Below are 22,858 nucleotides of genomic sequence, written 5' to 3' on the forward strand. Positions count from 1 at the left end.
AAGGTTTTTGTGTGGATGTCGAATTGTCTCACCTAACTCACATAATGTAAAACCTCTTTCTAGATACATATTACACAGAATATGATCTAAAATAGATGTGCACAACTTGACTTCTTATTCAAAAACTCATAATTAAGTGTTTATGATTTAAAAATTTATACTTAAATATGTGTAAAATAATATGTAAACTGAATAAATACTTTAAATTCATAGAAATCCTCCATTATTATAAGTCAAGTCTTTGAAAACAAATTGAAAATCGATAAAGTGCATAACTAAGACATAAAGAAATATATAAATAAAATCTAAAAAAATGATGATTTTGCCCATCAGTCTCATGTAATGAACTGTGTTGAACTACTAGCTCTTCTGCATACCCTATTACTTACCTTTATCTATAAAACCATAAAAGAAATGTGAGTGAAAAACACTTAGTTAGCAGATGACCTTTCAACACCTTGCACAAAACATAAAATTGAATTTTGTGTATTATTACTAAATCTTTGTGTGGTTAAAGTGAATGTTGTTCAACATTCTCCATTACCTATCCATCTGTGCTTGGCACCCTCATACCTTAAATATATAAGCCATCTCACAAAGTTTATTAAAGTTTAAGTTGATCTTGACATATCTAATGCCCTTATGAAAGTAAATACCATCCTAAATGTTTACTAACTATTGTGCCTTTCACATTTACTGCTAGACTATTGGGCTAATTAGCTATGATACCTTAGTCATATAAGAAAACTAGTCACAGTCCTTCCCTTATCACATACATAATAGCTTAGGGACTACTAACTAAAATACCATCCTTGGATAGTTTCTATCACAGGCACATATGTAATGTATCTCACTGACCATATGAAGAGCTAACTGAAGTGTCACCATCTCTTACCATACACACTTGAATTTAACTACGTGATTAATGAAATACCATCTTTGAATAATCCCTATCACAGGCATACAGGTGATGCATCTCACTGATCACGTGAGGAGTTAACTGAATTATCACTATCTTTTACCATACACACATGAACTGAACTACATGACTAATGCATCTTAGCACCAAGTGCATGATACATATCATGAGTATCTATCTCTTGTAAAACCATATTGGTTTCACATCTCTCGTCACTTATGCAAACATTTGGCAATTATCTAGGTATGTACCATTTTTCTTAACTTTTCCTATTTTTAACCCGAATTCAATTCAGTTGAGGTATGTGTCATCTTTCACTTAGTTTGACACATTTGCTATACCTAGCTATCTAATAGATTTACTGAATCCCCTCTATTCTTTTTTTTTTCTCTTCCCTTCCTTACATATAGTTAGGGGTAAAATAGTCTTTTATATTTCTTAGTATACATAAGCATGTCTTGGCCTTGCATCTCTCCATATTCCTCATGTCACATGCATATGGGTGTGTTATACCCTTACATCCTCATGTTTCCTAACTCTACACAAGCGTCTATTTTTTAGGAAGCCTTATAGGGGCATGTGTCTAATACCACATGATCGTGTAAGCTCTCTCTTAAATGAGCGAGTTGTTACTTATGACTACTTTTTTACAAAGGCATACACATCTGTGTGAGCTATCCCACATGATCATGTATCATGATCTAGAAATCATCCTATACTATTTCTACGAATTATAGCCAACTTTTGATAATTCAGTGACACACAATCATCTTAAACATGTCTCTAATCATCCTAGATATCTTTTCATAATCCAGAATATACAAAATAATCTCAAAGTAACGGATCATGAACCATATTATCACATCTTCTTAATTTCAACACAACTAACGTAGACACATATTCTCGCTACTATTTTAGCATGACTTAAAATCAAAATCTTTTATAGATTAATCATAAACATCAAACCATAACCAAAATGACATAAACTCATGAATATAGTTTGTATGTTCAATAAACTTAAATGATTAGCCAAAGAACACCATAGTTACTTGTCTTTTAAAGTTCTTACCATTCTTGGCATGGCTGAAGGATTTTGGTGATCTAAGCTCTTCTTTGGTGATTGAAAGCTTTTAACTTTCTCTCTTTTTTCTTTGTTTGGCAACTGAAAAGTGTTTAGGTGCAAAAATGATAAACAGTAGGCCTTGCGCCTCTTTTTTGTTTTCATTGTCGAACATGACACATGGACGTGTATTTCCTATTTGGGCATGTATGGTGTTATTCAATTAAGGCATTTCCCCATTTGTCATGAATCTAAAGTTATTCATAAATTCACATTTGTTGATGCCTTTGCACACATGGGTGTATACCTTTATAAACTTAGCCATTTTTACATACTCAATGTGAAATGACTTCTCTACCCTTCAAGGCATAGATAAATGTCGCCCTTGTGATGTACGACTGTCCTTACTGAAAACTCCTTATAACTTAATATAATTCACAATTAAATAATGAGAAAAAATTAAAATACCCTTAGACTTATTTATAGGTGTTACACATAATATCTCTCTCTCTTAATCAAATAATTGCAAAAATTAAGGTTCTTGAGGTGGAATGGTTATATATATTATATATCCCCCTTAATTCCTTCTTCTTACAAAATTCCACCATAATCGAGGTTCTATATAAAACATTATGTATGATCGTACATCTTATGAATGTATCAGTGTACATCCTCTTATTTTTGCATTGTGGTAGCTTATGTGGTTGCCCACATAATAGTTAATATACAAGCATGTAATCATCATGCATGATCATACATTAAGCCAAAAGAAAATTTTAATTTTAATTTTTCCCTACTCATTTTGGATTCAAAATAAAGTTTAGGGAAAGAACAAAAATGTCTCTAGAGCATACTTGAGAATGTTACACAAAAAGATGTTGAGTAAGGGATAAATGAGCTATTTGGTGCACATAATGAACAATTAAAATGAGACAACCTCGGGTTTAAGTAGTACTCCAATTATTTGTGAGTTTCCTAGGGTTAATGCCAAAGAGAGAAGTGGAGTTTAGTATTGAATTAACTCCAAAGAAAACACCAGTATTAAAGGTGCCATATATAATAGCCTTAGCTAAACTTTAAGAGTTAAAGAAATGGTTACATGAATTGTTGAATAATGCCTATATCAAATCAAGCCATTCTCTATATGGCATATTGATATAATATGTTAAAAACGAATGATGGATCGATGTGCATGTGCATTGATTACAAAACGTTAAATAGGATGACAGTCAAGAATAAGTTTCTGTAACTGAGGATTAATTATCTATTCGACCAACTTAAGAGAGTTATCATGTTTTCTAAGATTAACTTAAGATCAAGTTATCACTAAGTTAGGCTTGCTAACAGGGATATACCAAAGGCTAATTTTAGGATAAGATATAGATATTTTGAGTTTGTGGTTGCACCTTTTAATTTAACTAATGCATCGACAATCTTCATTGGTTTCATGAACATAGTGTTCCAAGATTGTCTTGACAACTTTATTATGGTATTTATTAATGACATCTTAGTATACTCTAATACTCAAGAGGAGCATTAGTTGTATTTGAGGATTTTGTTACAAAGATTAAGAAATAAACAATTATACACTAGATTCTCAAAATGTAAATTCTACTTGGATAAAGTGGCATTCCGTGGGTATGTGATTTCAATAGATGGTATCTCAATAGACCCGAGTAAGTTAGATGTTGTAGTGCAGTGATAGAGGTTGAACACAACTAATAAGGTACAAAGTTTCATTAAGTTGGAAGGTTATTACAAATGGTTTGTATTAAGTGGGCTTTGCCAGATTAGCCCACTTATTGATAGTTTTGAAAAGGAAAGACATTCCCTTTAGATAGTCTTACTCTTGTAAGGAAAGTTACCAGAAGGTAAAGAAAAGAATGGTATTAACTTCTATTTTGAAATTGTTGATAAAAGGTAAGGATTATAACATATATGCATATGAGTCTTACTGGGGTTTAAGAGTTGTTTTAATGTAGAGGGGTAAGATGATTGCATATGTCTCTTGTCAGCTGAACAATTATTAGAATTTGTACCCAAAGTTTAATTTACAATTGCTAGTAGTTGTCTTGGCACTTTAGATTTAGTGACTGTATAAGGTTAAAAGTAACATCTATATAAATAGTCTTTATAATTTTTTCACCTATTTAAGTTGATTATGAGGCAAAGGAGGTGGTTTAAAGTTGGTCAATGATTATAGCTATGAGATCAAATTCTAACCAGGCAAGGCCAACATGATGGTGGATTCTTTGAGTTGGAAACTCTAATTATGTTAGTTTTCAACTCATTAAGAGTTATACTTAGATATTTTCCAATAATAGATTAAGATTTTTTAGGTTTATCAATCAAATTAGAGATCAATTTCACATTGTTTGAGGAAATTTGAGATAGGCAAGTTTTTGATGATCGTGTAGGTAGATAAGCTAGATAGTTGTAGAGGGTACCAAGATAAATTTTTGGATGGTAGATGGCATTTGAGATTTCAAGGCCAAGTATTTGTAACCTAAGATGACGATTTAAGGAGTAGGATTACAATGGAGGCTCATGGCTCATTTTACATTGCCTACCATAGGAGTTTAATGATAAATTAGAACAAATTTCATAAACAGGTGAGAAAATTTTCATCTCAAAAAGTAAATTCATCCTAAATAGTTAGGTGGAATGGCAGATCAAATCATTATAAAAGTCACATTACCAAAGTGGCGACAAAAAAGAAATTTTCTTTAATAACTACTTATTGTGGACAAGATACACATTTTGGGACCAAATTTTTTGTCTATAAATGAATTAGATTTTGTATCAAATAATTCTATTTCATTCCAAAAAGAAAACTTTACACTTTTGCAAAAGTGTTCTATATTGGAAAGATACACTCTCACAACTTTCGTCACCTATTTTTAATAAAGGTTCAAGTATTAAATTCCAATCAAACTTAAATTTTATTTGTCCCATATATGTGAGATTGATCCTAAAAGCTCAATAGGTCTAATTTTTCATTTCTCATTATATTGTAACTTCATTTTATGTTTTTTTTTTTCTAAACTAGAAAATATATTTTTTCAAATAAAAAATGTTATATATACCCAGTTTAGGTACAAAATTTGGTACCCATTGACGTGGTTGATGCCACCTCTCTGCCACATTAGCTTGTTGCCATGTTAGAAAAAAAACTTTAAAAAAATGGCTTTCTAGTGCCATATTCGTTTTAAAACAAAACCCTAAACTTTTTAAAACAATAATAAGAAAGTCTATACCTATCACCATTAACCCATCCTCTATCTCAACCATAATCGACTATCTTTTGCTAGAACTAACATTGATTGTCGTTTTCCTAAACCATTTTTAGCCATCATTTTTTGAAACCATCATCAAACTTAATTTGTTGGAATGTCTAAGGACTTCTTAACTTCTTTTCTAAAGTTGGATTTGTTACAAAGTCAGACTTCATTAAAACTTTCATTAGAGCAAATAAGGTTGGTTTTTTTTAAAATGTTATTGCACTTAAATACCCTTTAGTTTCCTTCTCTTGATGCTAGAAATGTATTTTTCAATAAAATGATTTTTAAAGATGTTCAAACAAAATAACCTATGTTGATCTGTTTTTTAATGTCTATATTACTCTTTTTCAGACTTTTTCTTCAATAATATGTTGACAGTACCTATGATGACTCATTGGCCTAAGCTGGAGCACTTTCTTACTCTTTAAATATCTTTTTAAATATGTCCCTGACATCCTGAGCACTTAAACTTGCTTGCAAAATTAAGGGTACTATCCTCTCATTCTGATTCCTTTGTAAGTTATCTATCTGAATGTTTTTGGTATTTATTCTGGTTCTTCTCATTTTTCTTGAAAAACCCCCCATTATGAGTCTCCATAAAACTTAGTAGGTATAAATAAAACTTTACTTATAGTGATCGACAACAAGTGCAGTTAGTGTGGCGTGAAGGACTTACATTCCTGCTTAATTTGACTACACACATACTTTAAAACATCTTTTATGTACCAAAATCATGTTTTGATATCAACTTGTAACACCTCCCTCCAAAGGAAAACATCACTAAATTATCTATTTGAGCATATATTATGCATAAAACATATTAAAAACATTTGAAAAAGACCTTATTTATTAAACTTTATAAAATTACTAAAATGACCTTATCAAAATCAAATCAAAAGTGTTCAAAAGTTGTCAAATCATAAATGTAATTGAAAAACATAACATTTGTAGTCTAATACATAAATAAAAATCCTAATGAAACAAAAATTAAAAAGACGAAAACATCCTCATTGCTCTATACTCACAGACTATCACTCTTCCTATAACTATCACAATCATCTGTATCTATACATGTGAAAATGGGGGAAATGAATGATAAAACACTCAGTAAGTAAGAAACTCTGCTAATAACTTTTATTAAAATCCTTAAAATGCCTTTAGTTCTACCCTTTACTATCTCTGTCATTTGGAATAGGCATCAAACTCCCTTATAGACGGTGATAGGTCATATACTATTTTCGTGCTTATACTGTACTATAGGAAATATCTAGATGGTATGTCATAACCTTTAAGTTGAATTGTGTCCCACTCGATTACTAAGGAACCACTCCCTAAATTTCTATATGGTGTGATCATACTAAACTTGGTGGAAGCATCTAAATCTAGAAGTTATAACTGTAACTGTATATTAGGCTGATTAGACTAGATTGGATAAAAGGATTTGACACCTTGGCCGAGTAAGCTATATTTTTGTTCAACTACACTAAACTATTTCTCAATTTTGCTATACTGCGAGCAAGTACCCTACTACAAGTCTGATATCCTACTATAGACATGCCCTATTGTAAGCAGTATAAGGAATGTGTACTTACAGTACTTCCTCATAATGATTCTATGATGTCTAGCATGCATGTGCCTTGCGTTTCAACTAACCTTGGCTCATTCTCGCTTTCATCTTAAAACGTATCTCACGACACTCTATAACTTAACTCTTAAGCATGTAGGGTACTACTGCATACTCATAATGTTTGTACAATTATTCGAGATGACCCTTAAGCCTTTAACCTAGCTCCATTGCTTTTTCTTTAATCTGTTTCACATACATGGATATGTTTATGGGCATACAGAGGTATTTCCTCTATGCTCGCACATGCCCTTCTCTGATTGTGGCCACTCATCTTGTGTTAATTTTTCTATACACATAAGTGTGTGCTCCCACTAACATGGGTGTGTGCCCTTTCAGATAATTATTTCACTTTTCTTTTTAAAACTTATTTCAACCATGTCACGTTATAAAGGTATTTCGATCATTTCACCTTTACATATGGTCATGCTAAAACTATACACAAAAAGTCGACATGTCCCAGTTGACTACTAATTGGTCAATGATATTTAATGATTATCAAATTGTCAAAAAAATTAACTTAAAATATGGAGTTCGTGTACACGAATGTGTGTCTTATACCACACGATCGTGTGGCGAATTGGAACTTCAAACCGAAAGACCTAATTTCACACTTTAATCTAGTTTCTTTGCCTTCTCTAAGTTTAATACTTTAACCAAGGTGTCTTTAACGATCTTACAACAATTATTAAGCATCACAAATATGAAAGAAGTGTTATAGTTTACAGTCAAACACAACAATTTAACAAACTATAATCATACTCAACAAGGCAAAACACAACCCTAAACTTTCATTCAAACTTTCAAAATCACGGCAACCAATTAGCAAAGAAGCAAATCATCATTCATCAGGCCATGCATACTTTTTGATTCTCATCTAAATAGATTCATGCTTATATTAACAAAAATCAAAATATCTATATATATAAATATATCTACAATCTTCATTAACAACTTATCATTTTAATAATGTTTGCTCATGGCAATATACTTGAACCACACATTGAAATCCTCAATTAATACACATCTATATGCAAAAATCATAGGCATGTTTCTGGGTTTAGTATGTTATCATACACCAAAGAGGGATAACAAACTCTCTACTTACCTCTATATGTTGCAAATTGAACACACAAGAGGGTTTCATTCTCTTTAGTTTTCGTTTCTCCATATCACTAGAAAATAGCCATTAGAACTACAGTCATAGAGCTTGGTTAATCAACTCTCACGCTTTCTCTTTTTCAAGAAAGATTGTGCATTTATGGATTAGGGATAATAATCCCTAAAACACAGTAATATACCTTATATAAACTAAAAATAATTCTAGCACACACGGGCATGTGTCTAAGGCACACGACCATATGTCATCTAAATTTGAAATTTATATAAAATCAGTCTTATTTATCTAACGTGGCACAACACATAGGCATGACCTCTCCATGCATAGTCATGTCTCCTAAAGCTTGCATTTTGACTCAAAAATCACATTTAAACATGTTTTCATGGTATACACTCATGAATAAAGACTATTTTACTTTGAGACGTACTTGTGGATGTTACAAAAAGTCAATACAATTGTACTAATACTTTATCAGGTCAATCAATGCCTTAATTCAGAAACTTTAACCTTCAAGTCTTTAATTAGTGAGTCTTTGACTTATAGAAGAAAATTACCAACATTGGCAAGTTCAGCCACTTTAATTGTCCCTCACCTTTTAAGCTGAGAGGTCATCTAATGGGTCTCCTTTGTGTCCCTCACCTTTTACTTTCCAATAAAATGATAATGAATCTAGAACTATTAAGGAACCAAATCTTGATTATCATATATGGAAGCAATATGATAAATTATTATTGAGTTGGCTATTAGTGTCAATTTCTAAGTCAATGTTTAATTATATAGTTTAATGTGTCACTACATATGATGTTTGGAAGGCTTTAGAGGCTTATTTCATTATTGAGTTTAAGGTTAGGGTTGTTTACTTGAAAAACACTCTACAAACCTTAAAAAAGGGAATGGTAGATGTTGTAGTTATATTAAGAAGATGGAAGAAATTATAAATGCAATGAATACTAGTGGACAAAATATTTCAAAAGGAGAATTGATAGCCTTTATTATAGATGGTCTAGAAGCATAATTTGATCATGTAGCGATGCATGTGTACTCAAAATTAGACTCTTCTAATGAAAGTATTACATTAGCCAAACGAACTTCATTATGCAAAAGTTTGAACAAATAATAAATAGGAACAATGTAATCAATCTAGAAGTATATAGAGGAACTATCAATTATACAAGTCAAACTAAATCGAGAGCAGTAATATGGAGTTATAGAAAAATCAGTGAGATCGATGTGTTTTAGAAATTATAATTAGCTTGGTGGAGATTTTGTTATTGCCAATAATGATATACCTAAAGGAAGAGGAAATCCAAGAATGAGAATTGTTTGCCAAGTGTGTGGGAAGACAGGGCATATTACTTTGCATTGCTATCATTGTTTTGATGTCACTTACATCTGGAACACCAAACTACCTTTAGATCTTAATAATAATAATTCTCAAGCTGAACTTAGTAAAAATAAGAAAAATAATATTGCATTTTTTATGACATTAACTTTAACTAATGTATCAATAGCACTTAAAGAGTATCAACAAGAGAATCTGAGTAGTCTGACAAGTTCATCTATTTTGGTTGGAGTAAGTGGTGCTCAGAAAGAGTCAGAGAGGAAAATGAAGGAAGGTAGTGTTGTAGGAGGTCATGCAAGCATTTTCAGCCAAGTTCTATATTGCTACACTAGAGGTTATGAATGATCCTAGCTAATATCTTGATTCTGGAGTGACATACCACATTATTTTTTATTTCAGTAAGTTGGATGTTGTAACTATCTACAATGGAAAACAACAACTTCAGATTGGCAATGATGAATTTTTACCTATCACATATACAAGTTGTCTCACTTTACCAGCTCATTATTCTAATAAAACTTTAACCTTGATGAATGTTCTTTGTGTAGCTAGAATAACCAAGAACCTTATTAGTGTGTCATAGCTATCCACTAACAATTTTGTTGTGATAGAATTTTCTTCTGAATTTTGTTTTGTCAAAGATAGGGAAACTAAACTAGTGCTACTTCATGGGCTGCTCAAAGAAAAATTGCATTAGATTGTTGTTTCTTCTTCTGCTCAACATCTTGTTTAGTTCATTCATCCTTTTTTTGTCTGGAAAAACTTGGGTTTTGATTCTTAGAGTTTAAATAGTATGGTGTCTCAATTGAATAAAATAGACTTTGGTTTGGCCACCCATGCAAGCAAGTATTGTCCAAAGTCATGAATAATGTTTTTCCATCTGTTGGTGTTGAGAATAAAGAGTTTTTTTGTTCAAATTGTCAATATGGAAAGATTTGTCAAATAAATTTTCCTATTTCATCTTGAAGAATAAAGACCCCCTTTAAATTAATTCATACATATATATGGGGATCAGCTCTTACTTTGTCTGAAGAAGGTTTTAGATTTTATATACATTTTCTAGATGATTTTTCTAGGTTCACATGGTTGTATTCCTTAGAACCTAAAGCTCAAGTGACTCAAGTGTTTAAATATTTTCTTAGATTAGTGGAAAGATAATTTGATAAAAAATAAAAATTGTCTAGAGTGATTGGGGAGAAGAGTTTAGACCACTAGCGAAGTATCTAAAATTCCATGGTATAGAATTTACGTATTAGTGCCTATACACTAGCCAACAAAATGGGAAGGCAAAGACGAAGCATAGGCATTTAGTTGAAACAGTGCTAATATTGCTTTCCCAGGCCTTCTTACCACTCTTCTTTTGATAGAATGTCTTCCAAGCTATTGTTTTTTTGATTAACAGACAACCCTCATTTATTCTTCAATATCAATCACCTTATCAAATGTTATTCAAGCAATCACCGAACTACAATATGATAAAAGCCTTTGGTTGTGCTTGCTACCTATTTCTTAGGCCATATAACAAATATAAATTAGAGTTTGATACCCAAAAATGTGTATTCATAGGCTACAACTTCAATCATAAGGGATACAAATGTTTAAGTGTGATTGGTAGAGTATATGTTTATGCAATTGTAAAGTTTGATGAGTCAAATTTTCCTTTAAAAAATAATCCAAATTTCGGGAAAAATTATGTGAAAGAAAATGTGGTTTTTATTCCTAAACTTGATTTAACTCTTAGTCTATTTTGTCCTTAATTTGAGCACATATCTTTTAGAGTAAGTTCTAAAGACATTGGCAAAACTTATGATTCCTTGAACAAAATTCTGAAACCTACAAACAATGTTTCAAACTTTCAAACACCTACAATAGCTTGTCAAAGTTACTTGAAACACATAATCCAAATACTGCAAACATGTGTAACTTTGATAATCCTGAAATTTATTCTATAATTCCATACCAAGATACCTCAAGACACTTACAAACACTTGAGACCATTCATTCAACCAAAACATTCAATATTGTAAACCCTGAAGTTAAAGATCTTAGTGTGAAAGACAAGATGCTAACAGAGTCTAAAGACATGGGTGATGCTGCTGTTGAGCAAGAGTATAGTCTAGCTTTTGGTTGAGCATCAGGATGTTTAGTTTATCCTATGATTACTTGGTTGAAGACTTGTAGTTTGCCAAAGCCTGAGAGTTATGTAATTGAGTATGAAATTGTAAAACCTAAAGTGTAGTAGCTGTTATTGCTAATCCTCACTGGCTTCAGGCTATGCAAGCAAAATTTGAAGTACTAAGGAAAAATCAAACTTGGGTATTGGTTCTTATATCTTATGCAACTCATGTGGTTGACCATATATGGGTTTTTAAGAAGAAGTTGAATGCTAATGGTTCCTTACATAGGCTGAAGGCCAGACTAGTAATAAAAGGCTTCCAGTAGACTCCAAGAGTTAATTTTCTAGAGACATTTAGTCTAGTGGTGAAAACAACCACAATAAAGGTAATTCTAAGTTTAGTAGTGTCTCATGGATGGAAAATACATCAGATTGATGTAAACAATGCATTCCTTAATGGAGATTTACAAAAAGAGATTTTTATTACATAACCTCAAGATTTATAGATGTTACATATTCTGACTTTGTTTGCAAGCTACAAAAGGCCTTATATGGCTTGCAATAAGCCCCAAGGGCTTGGTATGATAAACTAAAACAAGCATTACCTGATAGAGGTTTTGAGAATTCATTGGTTGACTGAAGTTTATTTATTATTAGGAAAGAAACTATTGTGGTGTATGTGTTAATATAAGTGGATGATATATTGCTTACAAGACCTGATTTAGAGTTTGTAAAAGACTTGGTTATGTATTTGAATAATCAATTCTTTTTTAAGGATTTAGTAGAGTCAAGTTTCTTCATGGGGCTAAAAGCGAAGAGAGATGAGAATGATTTATTATTGACTTAGAGTATATATACTACTGAATTACTGAAAAAATTGGCATGCAAGAATGCAAAAGTGTGACAACTTCGATGGCTATAGGAAACATATTATTTTTTTTTGTGATAGTCCTTTGTTTGATAGTCCAACTCAACATAGAAGCATGGTGGGTGTTTTATTGTATCTCATATTAACAAGGCCTAATCTTGCTTTTACGGTAAACAGACTTAGTCTATTTTTTAAAGAGCTAACTCAGCTACAATGGCAAACAGTGAAAAGAGCGTTAAGGTATGTTCAAGGTATTCTATAGTATGGTGTGATGTTTAAACCTACTTTTATGATAAAATTAGAAGCATTCTCGAATGTGGATTAGGTTGGAAATTTAGGGGATAGGGGATCTGCAAGTGGCTACTACATTTACCAAAAGGTAATTTGATTTAGTAGAGCTTAAAGAAATAAAAAGTGTCTTGTCTTCCACTAAATCAGAATATAAAGTATAAGTTACATAACAACTAATATAGCTTGATTGCAAACTTTGTTTAATGAATTAAAAAATGCAGTGGTTTGACAATACAGTCATATGGTGTGACAATATGGGTGCTGCTTCATTAGCAGCAAATTCAGTCTTTCATGCTTGAACTAAGCACATCAAAATAGACATTTTTCATTTAGAGAGGCAGAAATATAAAAGTTAAGAGGTTTTTTTTTTTTTTAAATAATGAAGAAGTAGAAGATCAATGACAAAGATAAAGTATCGCAGATGATGATAGGATCTTTTATCTGATTAATGGCTCAAATCATCCAATTGTCCATCTTTCCTGCTTTTTTTATGTATAAAATACTGTGTAGTTTGTAAAAGTAGTTGTTGAAATGATTAATAAAAAGTCTTTGAAGATGTTAGTAGTCTATGAGTTTGTGAGAGTGTTATCGTGTTGTTCTTCTCTGCTAGTTTGAACATTTTCAATAGTTTGTATACATATATATATTTTCTTTTTGCTTTTTGTAAATACTAAATATATATTCGATATTTCATATATTTTTTAACATTATATTCTCTCAAAATATTGTAATATTCTATGTTTCAATTTTAAATTAAAAAAATTCTTGTTTTCATGGAAGCAATGGTATTAAAGTGATCAAGTGTTGAAAAATCTTATGAGAGTTCTTCCTTACAATGTCATTTAAAAGTTAGTGTAGAAATTTTTGACAAATTTAGGAACGTAATTATAGATAAAGCATTTGAAATAGAATTTTTTTTTTTAAGCAAAATCACTTAAGGTGCTGTATACAAAAAAGTAACTATTAAACACAAGTTTAAAATTATTTTCTTGTTTCCATATACATTTAGTTTAAGGAAAAAAAAAACATTGTTATTAGGGTGAAATGTTAAAATAATTTGAAAAATAAACAACTTGAAAAATAATTTTAACCGTGTAACAAAACAACCACTGCTAACTTTTTAATTAATTTTGATTATTACTCACTAACCGCATAACTAATGAAGTAATGAGCAAAAGACTAGAAGGACTTGTACCTTCAACTGTCAATAGGCTTTAGTGTGTTAAGATGTTTTAATCAAGGCCCAAAGATTTATTCCCATCCAAGATATAGTGAAATCTCAAATTCATACACTCTAATTTTCAAAAACCCAAACACCCACCTATCATCTAAAATCTATTAACTTTTTCATTAGAGTTAAGAGTAAAATTGTTATTTTATCAATAATATTGAAAAAATTATAATTTTATCTCATTTCTCTCTCCAAATTTTGAAAACTAACAAGTTTATCTCTGCTTAAGCATTTCAAGTTTTAAAAAGTGACCATCTCCCCCGACATTTTTCTTTTTTCTTTTCTCCAACCACCACTTTGTCACCAGTGTCTTCCTCTTCCCACCCTCACCATCGAAATCATTTGGACAACTATTATGGGTGGTCGTCCGATGAAGAGAAAATGAAGAGAAACGTCTCTTCATCAATCTCTTCCTTTCAGAAGAGACGAAGCTAATTCTTCTCTGTCTCTTCATCAACTCTCTTCATCGACAACATCATCTCTCTCTATTTTTTCAGTTTTCCACCTCTCTCCCCCACGTTTCTGACATCTTTTTTGCACACACACTTCTATACTATTGTGGTTTTCATGGTCTCTGACATCGGCTCAGACATTAGAGAGAAAGCAAGGCTGACATCGAGTAGAGAAGGCAATCGGATCTGAAAGAGCTTCATCGTTGAAATTGGATTACAGACCATTAGGAGTGAAATGAAATTTTCAAAAAATTGTGGTGGACGGTTGTAATAACAAAAAAATTTAAAGAGAGGAAACCCTATAGTTAGGGGGTAAATAGTCATTTTTTAAAACTGAAAAATTTGATGTAATGGATAAATTGTTAATTTTTAAAATTAAAGGGGAAAATAGGATAAAATTATAATTTTTTTAATATTATCAATAAAATAATAGTTTTACCCTTCATTCAAACAGAAAAATCTAACAAAAGTTTAGTGATGGATAGGTGTTTGAGTTTGTGAAGTTGATAGGTAGGTATTAGATTTTTGAAAATTGATAGGTGTAAGTTTGAAATTTCACTTTACCTTAGGTAGGAATAAGGTTTTTGGCCTTTAATCAATTGATGCATTTACTATGGTTTAAAAGTTCAAAAAGCAAAATTACTATTCAACCCAGCTGTTAATAGAAAATAAGTTATGTATATATATAAGAGAAAATATATACAAACTAACTTGAATTATGATTATGTGATTTAAGTCAAAGATAAATTAAATAAAACAAAAGACTTGATACATAAATATGTACGGTTGTAAAGAAAATTAACATTGGACCATTTCAGCACATTATTTGGTTGATATAAGTAGACTATTCAATAATACAGAACTATGATTATTCAGTGTTATTAAAAAAAAATCGAACCAGATCTATTGATTAAACCTTGAATTAGTTTATAATTCAATCCAATTTATGTATAAATATTGATTAGTTTAAAATTCGATCAAATTTGATAAACCTATTTACATAATTAATATTACTATGTATACAATTTTGTGCATAAATAAAGTTTTATCTTTAATTTTTAACTGTCCAATTGTATGATGATATGTTATTATTTATGCATATAATACTACTCTTACATAATGTTATATAATTTTTATTTTATATTGAAACTTAAAAGAGTTAAAATTAAATTAATAATAAAATATGTAATTGATTTTTTTCTTTATCTATGTAATAAAGTGTCAACTATTTTATTAACATATTTGAAATTATTTTTTTGCTTTTTCTGAATTTTTTATATTTTACTGGATTAAAATTTATGTTTGAAAGAAAGAAATATGTTTGGCTTTTATTTGATAATTACATAGAGTTGTTTATAATAAATTTCATATATTTTATTTTTAAAAAAGTAATAAATAAATGATACTATTAAAAAAATACAATTTAGGAATAAACTGAATTGACTAATCAAATTAATTAAACAAATCAAATTGTGAGCTAGTGGGTCAACTGATTTGACCACCAATCTACTTTTAAAAATATTAATATTATTAATTCTTGTGAAGAAAATGATTAATTATTTATAAATTATAATATGACTAAATAAAAGAGAAAATTCTATACATATCATTATGGTATTAAAAGATTTCATCTGATGGTAAAAGTGTTTTTCTTACTTAATTCTATTTATAAAAAAAATAAAAGTAATAATATGTATATATATATTTTTGTATAATTTAAATATATAAATAATATATTATCATATTATTAAATTTTACTTAATTTTTAATTTAAAATTATTCAAATACATAAAAATATATTATCTTTATACCAAAATTATATATCAAAATATTTACTAATAAATTTATTGAAATTATAATCGATAAGCAAACATGTAAAATTGGATGTGTCGTCTTTGACATCCCTAAACATTCGAAAGCATTAATATCTCGCCCCCCTCGTCCGCTACAGAAAGCAAGAATGGTTAGAGATGGATGGCTCCTACCCACTCATTCTCTCAATCATAAAACATTATTATTATTAACCAATTTCTCTCTCTTTCATCCCTCTCCCACATTACAACAAAAACACCCACTACCCCTCCTTCCCCACTTCACTTCTCTCACCCCTCTCAGTTTTTTGTACAATTCTTTAATTTTATTATATTTTTTCTAAATACCATTACTACTCTTTCTTTCTTTCTTTCTTTCTTCTCCACCTTCTTGATTTTCTCTTAGCTACCTCTCAATTATGTCAATGGACTTGGCTTCCTCCGAACGTGTTTGTTATGTTCAGTGCAACTTCTGCAACACCATTTTAGCGGTACTCCACTTAATTTTTTATTTTTAATCGTTAAATACATGCATCTTCTTTTCCCTTTTTCATCAAACCCATCTTTGCTTTTCTTCTCCTTAAATTCACCATCACAATTTTGTTCAACTGAAACAGTAATCTTTTATGGGAAAACTGTGATTTGGTTTGTGGGAGAATAAAGTGAAATTCGGCTCAAAGGACGGGCACAAAAATAAGAGAAAAAATTTTGTTTGTGGAAACAAACTGTAAACCAATTTGAAAAATGTCCTTTTTCTGGGAAATTTTCCCTTCTAATATCATGGATCACCTGATTTCTTGATTCCATTTTTAAATAGTTAAAAAAATTCCTTTCTTATGCCAATATTTTATGAGAAATTATACCTAGTTTTTATTGGAAGAATTCCAACATGGATCAAAATCCTATTTACTGGAGAAGTTTATGTAGCTTCAGGCATGGATGAGAATTGGGAACTGATGAGCATGATTGCAATCCTTTTTTTTTTTTTTTGAACTCTTTGATGATTGATCTCTGAAACTATGCAAAAGAAGTTTTGTATTTACAGTTAAAAATAGCAATATAACAATCCCAAAAGGATATTAACAGACAATTTGAGTTGATGATTAGGGCAACATATTAGGGTTCTTCTCAGTAACGGTATAAGTCACAGTGTTTCATGTCTCTTGCAACAAGCTACTATTCTCCATAAACAAGACGACCTCCGTGATTTTGTTTTTTTAATTTTAATTCGTATTTAAATCATCTTCTTGTCCGTATTTCCGATCGCAACTTCTCACCAAAAATTTTGTGTGACAGCTCTTTCATGTGAGTACAAATATCACCATGTTTTTTCATTCTTCAACAGTTGGAGGTTTGGTTTTTGTGTGCAAGAAAAATATTTTTATTTCTTTAGAAAAGAGAGCTAAGAAAACGTGAAATCAAGACCAAGGCAAGCCGTGTAGCAAATGATAGTGGCTACTTTCGATGATGAAATGGGTTCTGAAAATAAAGAAGAAAAGTAATGGAGATCGTAAACAGTGTAGTACTGCTGCACAAAATTCAGTAAATCAGCGATGATTTATGATGCCTATCCTTTCTTTATTCAGGGCGATCTTTGATTTCTGTGGTTACTGGTGATGGCTATTATGGTTTCCGTTCCAGTCTCGTCCCTTTCATCTCTCTCGGCTTGTTTTTCTTTCTTTTGTCATCTTTCTTCTGTGTCAGCCACAAAAGGCAGGCGCACCGAAAGGAAAGAAACTATATTGACTGTACATAGTAAAGGAATTTTAATTAAGAAAATCCTTATAATTATTACCCATGTGAGCTCTTTGCTCTTCTACTCTATTAGTTGACTTCCATCTTTTTTACTTAGAAAAAAGTAGCCAAACAGTTCCCACAAAATACATTATATATCTAGGCATTAAATACTCGTATATTCATCCTTGTTCTTTTCCCTTTGGATGCTCAAGTTCAGTTCTAAACAAATAACAATAATAGTTTCTTTAGTTAGTTATTGAGTTTCTGTAAGTACGTCTTGGTTGTAGCTTTATTAATCTGCTTTTGTTTTTGTAATAAGAAAAGCCAGATCTGAGGTAGTACTGTTCATGTAAAGTTCATTAGATTCTTATGGTAGGGTTTGAAAATGGTGTTACTAAAAAACTTATTATTGAATCATTTTGGTTTAATTTTGACTGTAATTAAGTAGTCTTTTTGTATGTGTTTCAGAAAGAAAGGAGGGAATGAAGAAAAATAATGTATCAAGTCATAAATATGCATGATGGACTGCATAACTTTTCTGATTTGAAGTTGATTAGTAATGCTTTATTGATATTCCATAAAAATGCATGTTGGTTGCAGGTAAGTGTTCCTTGTAACAGTTTGTTGAACATTGTGACGGTGAGATGCGGGCACTGTGCCAATTTGCTATCGGTAAACATGGAATCTTCACTTCAAACACTGCCTCTTCAAGATCCTCAGGTATTTTAGATCCTTTTTTGGCCTCTACTTCATAAAATAACACAATATGGCTTACTTATTTTCATCTCTGTAGAGATCTTGTATGCTATTTTAGTATTTCTTTTACTTATATTTCTAAATTTTGGCCAAAAATCAAAGGAATTGATTGACGTTTTAGTTGTTTTTTGGATTGAGTGAAGTTGCAGAAGCAACACATATACGGTGAAGATCATTCAAATAAGGAATGTGGGTCGTCTTCGAAATGCAATAAGTTATCTACTTTTGAGTCTACTGAGCGTGAAACACCTAGAACGCCTCCCATTCGCCGTCAGTCTCTCGCTTTCTCTCTCATACATTGACATATGTGTATATGTCTTTTCTGGTTCACATATCTCTTTATAAAATCATAATTTATAAAAATTATAATAATTATGCGTTTGTATGAATCTACATGCTATAATTGTAGCACATTTTAGTACCCGGAACCAAAGGTTAAATGCATAACCAACTAAATATGCTTAATTTATGGTAGACATATGGAAACTCTGAAAAAGTGTCTCTACACAACTGGCAACAGTAACTAAGCAAGAAGATAGAATCACTTCATCAGCAATTCAACCTTCACTAGCTAGACGAGCATCACATTTTTCTCTCACATTCATGTATGGTCCATCCAAGATGGCGACTTAACAAGTTTAATTTCACTCATTATTAATTATATATTGACAGTGCAATCAAGCATCATGCCAACAAATATTAATTACCATACCTTATCACATAGTTCCTCTCATTCATTTACACAGTACATGTTAACAATATTTTACCATGAAAATTGAATGGTTTTCTCTGGTCTATATTGAAGATTTCAGTGATGCACAGAGCCTAAATATGGTTGTTAATATAAAAATACTAGGCTTCCCTTTTGATTGTGTGGGTTTTTGCTGTAGGTTTCATTTGCATCATCATTGAAATATACCTTATAGAGTAATTGGGATCTAAAATGCCTACAGCTCAAAGGCAGAAAAACTAGAAAGTTTTGCAGATGAGATGTTACAGACTCATAGTTACTTAGATGACGTATAGAAAATAGGACAGGATCATTATGCTCAGCACTCTACACTTCAAAATTAGTAATAAGCCCTGTACTTGATTTTGTAACCTGTCAACTTTACAGTTATTTCTTATGTGCGACACCTCTAGGTTCAATTACATAATGGTATGTTTTTATGTTTAGAGATAATTAAGTTTACTTGATTCTGACTAGTCTGGAATAATGCAGCCCCAGAGAAGAGACAACGAGTTCCTTCTGCATATAACAGGTTTATCAAGTAAGTCAAATCTTTTTTTCTCTTATTAGTTCAAACCTTTTTTTATGTTTCACTTTTTCTTCTTCTATATATATAATAAGAGTTGTTTACCCTTTTAAATTTCTTTTATTGCAGGGAGGAAATCCAAAGGATTAAGGCTAGTAATCCAGACATCAGCCACAGGGAAGCTTTCAGCACAGCAGCAAAAAATGTAAGCCATACTATAATTTATGCATTTTTGTTCTCTTTTATTGCTATTGCCTTATTCTAAACTGAACTTTGGAAAATAAAATTTGTAATTGGAGAGTTATCAAATGTCTGCAATTGTTTATATTAATGCCTAAGTTTACGATGCTAAAACAATTATGAAATCTATTGATTATAATTAAGAGACTCAGAAGAATATGAAGAAAACATGCATATACTCATGGGAGAGTTAACGACCTTGTAAATCTTATCATTGGTCCGACGAAATATTAGTTGAAGTAGTTGATCTCTTATTTTTCCTTTAATATCCCTACAAAAAGGAGAATCACTTTTTGTTATAAAGCTAATTTATTATAACAAGATTTTAATGGAATTTAATGTGCTCTTAATTAGGAAAGTAAAGTATTTAACCTTCTAATTAAATTACTTTGACTTACATGCAACTTGAACTTAATTATGGTCATAATATTTTAGGCTTATGATCCTCTATATCTAATGTAGCTAAGGCTCTATTAACAAGTCTATCCTTCCAAATTCTGACCTTGTTTGTTCTAAGAAAGTACTCCACCATATGTACAAGTTTAAACAACATAGATTTTGTCTAATTTGCTTCTAACTTCTACATGAATGCATATGAAAATGGAAATATATGTTGGGGAAATCATAAAATAATTGTCTATGGAACTTGTCGCTATACTCTATGCTATAACTTTTTTTTTTAACACACTATTTAATTAGACTTAAAACTTGCCATTATTTATTTAAAATGATTTTTTTAAATATTTTTATTTTAAAATTACACTATAAATTAGATGACTATGAAACTTTGCCTCTATTTTTTTCAAAATAAAAATAAAAAAGAGAGTAACTTTAAGAGAATTTATTTCCATCTAAAAATAAAAAAGAGGGTGATCTATATAATAAAAGTATGTGCTTAGGGAGAGGTGAGGTGAATGGTAAAAAAAATAAAGCAATATTTAGGATATAAGATATTGGCGAAGAAGTTTAGTCGGATAAAAAGTTACAAAAATTGTGACTGTTTTTATTTATGTCCATGTGAGTTTTTTAGGGTGCAGTGGGCTACAACACGAAAGGTTCGGAATCCAATTGATATGCAGACACAATAATCTGATAACACGTAGCTTTGTCCTATTTGGGTAACAGGGGGCGGGTTATTATTCTCTACAAGGGTATTGTTCAATGTGTAAACCAAATATCTCTCTTACTTGTAGAAAGAAATAGCAAAAGTATGTGTGCTTCTCTTTACAGGAAATTGTTTTATCTTCTTGTATCATATATATATATATATATACACACACACACGCGATACAATGACCAAGAAACTGTGAAATTCTGTCTAATGGAATATGTCACACTGAAATTTATATACTCATTATTACTGCATAATCATGTGCTGTACCAATTCATTTTTAAACTCTTTATAATTCCACTTTCTGTCTTTCTTCTTTGAACTTCGTTTTGAAAAAAGACTAAAGCTATAGTGTTTGCTTATAGTTAAACCTTATTATTTATTATTTGTGTGCTGAAAAGGATCTTGTTTTTTTTTTTTTTTTGGTTGATTTGTATTGTAGCTTCCTGTTCAGTGTAATATCTTCAATACTGAAATCAAGTGTTGATTGACCAAAAATAATATCAAAGGCTCACGAAAATGATTTATTTTGTGTAGTGGGCACATTTTCCTCATATTCACTTTGGGCTAAAGCTGGATGGCAACAAACAAGGAAAATTGGACCAGGCATTGACAGAGGGCACTCAGAAGTCTAATGGATTCTACTAAAAAGCAAATGAGATTAATTAATGTCCCCTGTGAGTGTGAGTTGTAGTAATTTAAGTTATTTGTATGTAGAATTACTGAAGAAGAATGATGAGACAGATGATGAAGAAGAAGAAGTCACCTAATATAACCAAATAGGATGACATATGTTAAAAAACCTTTTGTGAAGTTGTTATGTGTGGTGTACGTTCAATTCCTTTTCTAACACTTAAAGAAGAGATTTCTATTCTAGTGATTGCTGGGTTTATTATAAATGTCATAATTTGGGTGTTATTTTAAGTGAATAACATTCTATAGAGTGACGTGCATTTGTTTTCATCTCAATTTTAGTAATCTGTATATATCTCTCTCTTCATCTTCCAATTCCACAGAGGACAAAATGGACAGCCACCTTGTCTACTGGGTAATTAAAGAGGACCACATTACCATTATCACATTCCATGATTCGGTGCTCCACCCAGTGGATTTACCCCATTCTCATGTCTATATATATATGGCTTCATTGCTTATATATAATTTCTTTGTTTCGATTTTAAAATTCCAAAAATATTATATCAAGCCTTAGACGTTATTAGGGTTTTTAATGATCCAACTAGTGACAGTGAAATATATATATATATATATATATATATATATATATATATATATATATATATATATATATATATATATATATATATAAAAGCTTCTTCTTCATGGTTATGTCAAGCTGTACTCTTTATAAAGAAGGTAATTGACATTCCAATTTAATGTGTTCACCTAACGAGGTCACGACTGAAACCCTATTGCTAAATAACAAGAAGCCAGATAATATAATATTATTGAGAACATGAAATGAGAAAAATCATTGATGAGACGACAGTAGTAAAAAGAAGCCTTGGGATAAACAAAGAAACTTTTTTCTTATAATGCTTAGGTTGGCCTCCTACGAACGTTATTCACAGCTGTAATCATAAGTGATTACGACCTTATAACTCATGGTTGTAAGAAAAAGAAAA

The 22,858-nt window shown here is 30.7% G+C and overlaps 1 protein-coding gene across 2 annotated transcripts; it reads left to right on the plus strand.

Annotated features, from left to right (window-relative positions):
• Nucleotides 1–16,254: 16,254 nt before the first annotated feature.
• LOC123208158 (putative axial regulator YABBY 2) lies at nucleotides 16,255–22,178 on the plus strand. 2 transcript variants are annotated; one of them, XM_044625557.1, is made up of 6 exons: nucleotides 16,255–16,606; nucleotides 18,453–18,572; nucleotides 18,752–18,878; nucleotides 19,831–19,879; nucleotides 19,994–20,069; nucleotides 21,753–22,178. In XM_044625557.1, the coding sequence occupies exons 1-6, from the start codon at nucleotides 16,535–16,537 to the stop codon at nucleotides 21,861–21,863; spliced, it is 555 nt and encodes a 184-aa protein (XP_044481492.1). In that variant the 5' UTR covers nucleotides 16,255–16,534; the 3' UTR covers nucleotides 21,864–22,178. The 2 variants fall into 2 exon arrangements, with proteins under 2 accessions (XP_044481492.1, XP_044481493.1); XM_044625558.1 differs by having other exon boundaries at nucleotides 18,758–18,878.
• The last annotated feature ends 680 nt before the right edge of the window (nucleotides 22,179–22,858 follow it).

This window comes from Mangifera indica, unplaced genomic scaffold, assembly GCF_011075055.1.
Source record: "Mangifera indica cultivar Alphonso unplaced genomic scaffold, CATAS_Mindica_2.1 Un_0146, whole genome shotgun sequence".
Lineage (NCBI taxonomy): Eukaryota > Viridiplantae > Streptophyta > Magnoliopsida > Sapindales > Anacardiaceae > Mangifera > Mangifera indica.

Bases quoted from the DNA above. Each gene is read 5' to 3' on its own strand.
- LOC123208158 (XM_044625557.1), top strand. From the start codon at position 16,535: ATGTCAATGGACTTGGCTTCCTCCGAACGTGTTTGTTATGTTCAGTGC. The intron at 18,573-18,751 runs GTATTTTAGATC...GATTGAGTGAAG, and splicing joins TGCCTCTTCAAGATCCTCAG to TTGCAGAAGCAACACATATA. The intron at 20,070-21,752 runs GTAAGCCATACT...TATTTTGTGTAG, and splicing joins TCAGCACAGCAGCAAAAAAT to TGGGCACATTTTCCTCATAT.